This window comes from Balaenoptera ricei, chromosome 2 (assembly GCF_028023285.1).
Source record: "Balaenoptera ricei isolate mBalRic1 chromosome 2, mBalRic1.hap2, whole genome shotgun sequence".
NCBI classification, from domain to species: Eukaryota; Metazoa; Chordata; class Mammalia; order Artiodactyla; family Balaenopteridae; genus Balaenoptera; species Balaenoptera ricei.
Window position 1 is genome coordinate 12,558,284 of NC_082640.1, and position 4,457 is coordinate 12,562,740.

At 54.5% G+C, this 4,457-nt stretch overlaps 1 protein-coding gene across 1 annotated transcript; it reads right to left on the reverse strand.

The window, feature by feature from the left end:
* Positions 1-722: 722 nt before the first annotated feature.
* OTUD1 (OTU deubiquitinase 1) lies at positions 723-3,530 on the reverse strand. Its single transcript, XM_059911054.1, has one exon. The coding sequence runs from the start codon at positions 3,430-3,432 to the stop codon at positions 1,975-1,977; it is 1,458 nt and encodes a 485-aa protein (XP_059767037.1). The 5' UTR covers positions 3,433-3,530; the 3' UTR covers positions 723-1,974.
* Positions 3,531-4,457: the final 927 nt, after the last annotated feature.

Here is a 4,457-nt window from a genome sequence, read left to right on the forward strand (position 1 = left end):
GCATGTGAGATCTTCCCGGACCAGGGCTCGAACCCGTGTCCCCTGCATTGGCAAGCGGATTCTTAACCACAGCACCACCAGGGAAGTCCCTCCATTGGTCCTTGACCATCCTTCCACAGTCAAGCAAGGAACTCAAAGTCAATTGTCTATAATCATGACATCAACTTAAAACTAAAAAATCCAAACTAGCTGTGCTTATCCTGCAATAGGCATACCAGCACTATATATACAGACACTACCAGCATTATGTATACAGACAGGCTTCTCAACTAATCTGATAACACATCTTAAAATTAATGCATTCCCTTGATCTCAAGAGGCCAGACTGGATAAAAGTAAAGGCCACTGCTTTGTTCACTCTTTAAAACATTAAAATCTGTGCTGACAGTGAGTGGCACACAAAACTATACTTAGACACTGTGCTGGTTAACACAGTACTTGCACTTCCCTGTTCATTAGCCATTGGTACATCTATAGTCTTAGGAATTACAATGAGAAATAATGAGAGCAATTTCCTGAGTTACTCCACCTTTATATTACATTTCATTGAGACTTATCCTCTGAAATTACTGGTTGTCCTATCCTGTTTACGTGAGAACTTAAGAAACCTCTCATAATTCTGACATCTTTACACATGAAAAAAAATTGTATACATGTAAGAAAGGTTCCTACAGATGTCATTTTATCATTTAAAAATCACTTTAGCCAAAAAGACGTAAAAGTAAAATTACACATTTTATTCATTCATTCCATCAGCTGAGAATTGCTCAATTGTACAAATACGATATTGTACCAAAAAAATCACAAAATGTTACAAAATAAAAAAGTACAAACTGCATTACTTAATAAATACGACTAAAAGTAGTTAAAGTGGAAATGAGATAGGTTTTAGGTTGGAAACAATGTTTGACCCAGCAAACCATACAAGCTCTTGTATACAGACATTTTTATTTGTACATAATACAGGGCAATCCTATTTTGCCTTGTGAAAGAATTTAAAAGGAATAGACTATGAAGACAGTATTCTTCTGCTGGAAAATAACTGCCAAGGTTGGTTGGGGGCATTTATGCCATTAGTTTTTCAATCTCTCGGTTGAATCCAAGAGGCTATATATAAAGCAGGAGGCTTATCTCGTCACAAAGTCTTCTATCACGTTACAATTATTTTTTCAACAAAATGACAAATATAAATAAAAACAATTGAGAGCACCAGACAATCTATTCTAAACCTCAACCAGATTACAGAATAATCACTCTGCCATCAGCAAATATCAGACTTTCATTCAAGTAAGAGCTGGTACTATTCTTTAAAGGAAAAAAAAAATTCTTCCCATAACCTCCCCTTAAGTATTTTCTCTTTAAAAGGTTGACCATTTCTAGAAAAATAATGATTTTCCAAACAACAAATCTGTTTCATCAAAACGGAATGGGCCAATCATCTGGTAATATGAATGCATCAATATCCATTTTAAATAACTACTTACGAACTGTAAATTTCAAATTCAACAACAAAAAATACTAAATCACAAACTCTGTTCAAAATAATAAACTTCATATAAAGCACTTCTCTGGATTTACGCCGGAAAGCTGTGTGTCAAAATGGAACACGTCATAGATGAAGATACACCAATTGTTAAAAATGTTGTGCAAAAATACATTTTTATAGAAAATAGATTACCAGGAATGAACAAAATTTACACTGTGAGAAATGAGCTTGCAAATTAAGTAGTGCCAACTTTATACAGCAAATGATAAATAGCAGTAGGATCACCCAAAGCTATCATGAAACATCACTTAGGTGCCCAGCAACCTTCAGCTCTGAGGAGAAAACATTCAAAAACATGATTAAGGCATTACACCTACAGTAAATCTACTTCAAAGTTTAAAAGTGCTATTACCCTGATTAGAGTTCACGTAATTCTCCAAACACAAATTAGGTCTGCAATTTTCCCAGGGTGGAGGGCTTCAGACACTTCAAGAGCATGCGTTTTGTTCAATATACATTTTGGATAGGGATATGGCCATGGACTTGGCGAGTTCTTCGTCGCGTTTTCTTTGCACTTGAGTCTGCCTGCACCAAGTGTCATACTCCGGATTCGGATAGGAGTGATCAAACACCGCGTCGTAATGTCCGTTACTGAGCCAACTGAGCCAAATGCTAGGCCTTAGGGAATCCTCTGGGCCCAAATAGTGAATCATGGTAGACACCGTGGGGCTCTCCAGCCTCCCGCCAGTAGTTAGATGTACATTCACGTTCAGCATCTGCCCCATGGCCAGAAGTTCAGGGTACCCGGCCCACGCCCCGTCCTGAGCAGCGGCGATGATAAACTCCCCCACGTCGCCCTCAATCAGGGGGCTAAAGTGGTCGAGGTGGTCGGCGATGTGGTGCACCGTCTGCTCTCGCAGCTCTCGGTGCAGGCTCTGGTCCCCGTACACCGCCTTGCTGACCGCTCGGTAGAGGCAGTTGCCGTCGGGAATGATGTGAAATCGGTACTTGTTCCTCTGCCGCAGGTACTTGTCCTGCCTCTCCACCTCGGCCAGGTACAGGGCCAGCTTCTCGTCCTTGGGATCCGACCTGGAGACGATCGCCGCCTCGGCCGCGCCGCCCGGAACCGCCTCGCCGCTCCGCGCCGGAGGCCCCTCTGCCTCCGGGTCGGGCCGCCGCGGCTCGTCGGCGCTGGGAGGAGGGTCGCCGCGGTCACCGGCCCTGTCCCAGCCCCGGAGGCTCCTCTCCGCCGGGCGCTCCTCGGCCCACGGGCCGGGGCCGGCTTCCGGGCTCCCCGGGGGCGGCGCGGGGCCGCGGTGCTTGGCGGCGGCCAGGGCCTGGCGGTGTTCGCTTAGTCGGAAGTTTCTGTCGGGCCCCTCGCGGGCCGCGTCCAGGCCGGCGGGCTCGGGGCCGTCGGGCCTCAGCAGCTCCTCCAGGAGCCAGGCCGAGGAGCCCCGCCGCGGCGGGACCGGCGCGCCGGGCGGCGAGGCCAGCAGGAGGCAGCGGCCGCGCGGGGCGGCGGGCGCCGCGGCGCCGGGCTCCGGGCCGCGCAGCAGGAGCCGGTCGGCGCCCAGGGCCCGCACGGTGATCTGCGCCGTGGACGTGTAGTGCGGCGGCAGCGGCGGCTTGCAGGACCCGCCGGGCGGCCCGGCGGCGGCGGCCGAGGCGGGGGCGGCGGCCCCAGACACCATCTCGAAGCAGGAGGAGAAGGCGGGCATCTTGGCGGCGGGGGCGGCCGCGGCTTCGCGGGGCTCGGCGGCCGCGGCCGGCTGGCACTCACCGGTATCGGGCTCTGGCGCGCTGCCGGCGGGTCCCGGGGGCTGCAGCGAGACCTTGAACGGGGCGGCGGCGGCGGCGGCGGCGGCGGCGGGCGGAGCGGTGGCTGCGGCCGTGGGACCCGGGCCCCCGGCTGGGTAGTGGGTGCAGACGCTGCTGTAGAGCTGCATGTCCCTGCCCGCCGCTCGGCCCCTTATAGGCGCGCCGAGCCCCGGTGAGGGGACACACCCTCCGGGCCCGGGGGAGGGGGCCGGCCGAGCGCGGTGACCCAGTGCCCCGAGAATAGAAATGACCAAAGGGCCGCCGGCGCGTCAGGAGCCGCATATAGTGCCCGGGGCCCCGCCAAATTCCTGCTGCGCCACAGCACGCGGTGGGGGCGGGGAGGGGACGCGCGCTCGACCCCTGCCGGCGCGCTCGGCCCGCAGACCCGGGACGCGTGCGCCCGCTGCCGCTGCTCTGGCCCGCGACGGCCGCTGGGGACTCTCTGAGGGAGCCGCCCGCCCTGCTGGAGCGCGTCCCACCGGCGAGGAGCAGCGCGCGGCTCGCTGAGGGGCCAGGAGGCGGGGCCGCGGTTGTTTACCTCAGGCCGCGCGGCCGCGTCACGTGCCCCCGCTGGAATGCGCGGCTCGTCGCGTCGCCCCATTCAACCGCCGGGGTTCGTCCTGCCCCTCCTGCTCGCCCCGCCCTGTTCGGCGACGTCATGGGCGTGGCCCGCGGGCGCGCGGGCGGGAGAGCGCGGAGGGTCGGAGCTCTCTGTGCGGTAAAGGGGCTCCTTGCCGCTGCCCCACCTCAGCCGTAGTTTTAGACGCCGCGCTTTTCTGCGCTGCTGCAGCGGTCGTGGCGGGATGGACACTGCTTGGGGCGGGCTAGAATGCTGAAAGTGCGCGTTTCGGAAGAAGCTTCCGGCTTCGGTATGGAGAACGGAGAGCTGCCCTGAAACCTGCACGGCCTCTGCCTGGTCATAGCACCACTGCCGTCTTCTTCATTCGGTCCCTTGGGTTGTATTGTTAACGTAGCGTGACGCCTCCCTTTCTCCCCAGCACCTTGCTGCCCTGCTAAACCGAAACCAACTTTTCTGCAGCCCTAACCCGTGACGACGAGCAAATACAAGACGGGCGAAATACCAAATGCCTAACAGAGCCTTTTGAAACTAGGGGCAGCTGCTAACCGTGGGTCAGAGGCAAAGTAGAGAGGG

Bases quoted from the DNA above. Each gene is read 5' to 3' on its own strand.
- OTUD1 (XM_059911054.1), bottom strand. From the start codon at position 3,432: ATGCAGCTCTACAGCAGCGTCTGCACCCACTACCCAGCCGGGGGCCCG.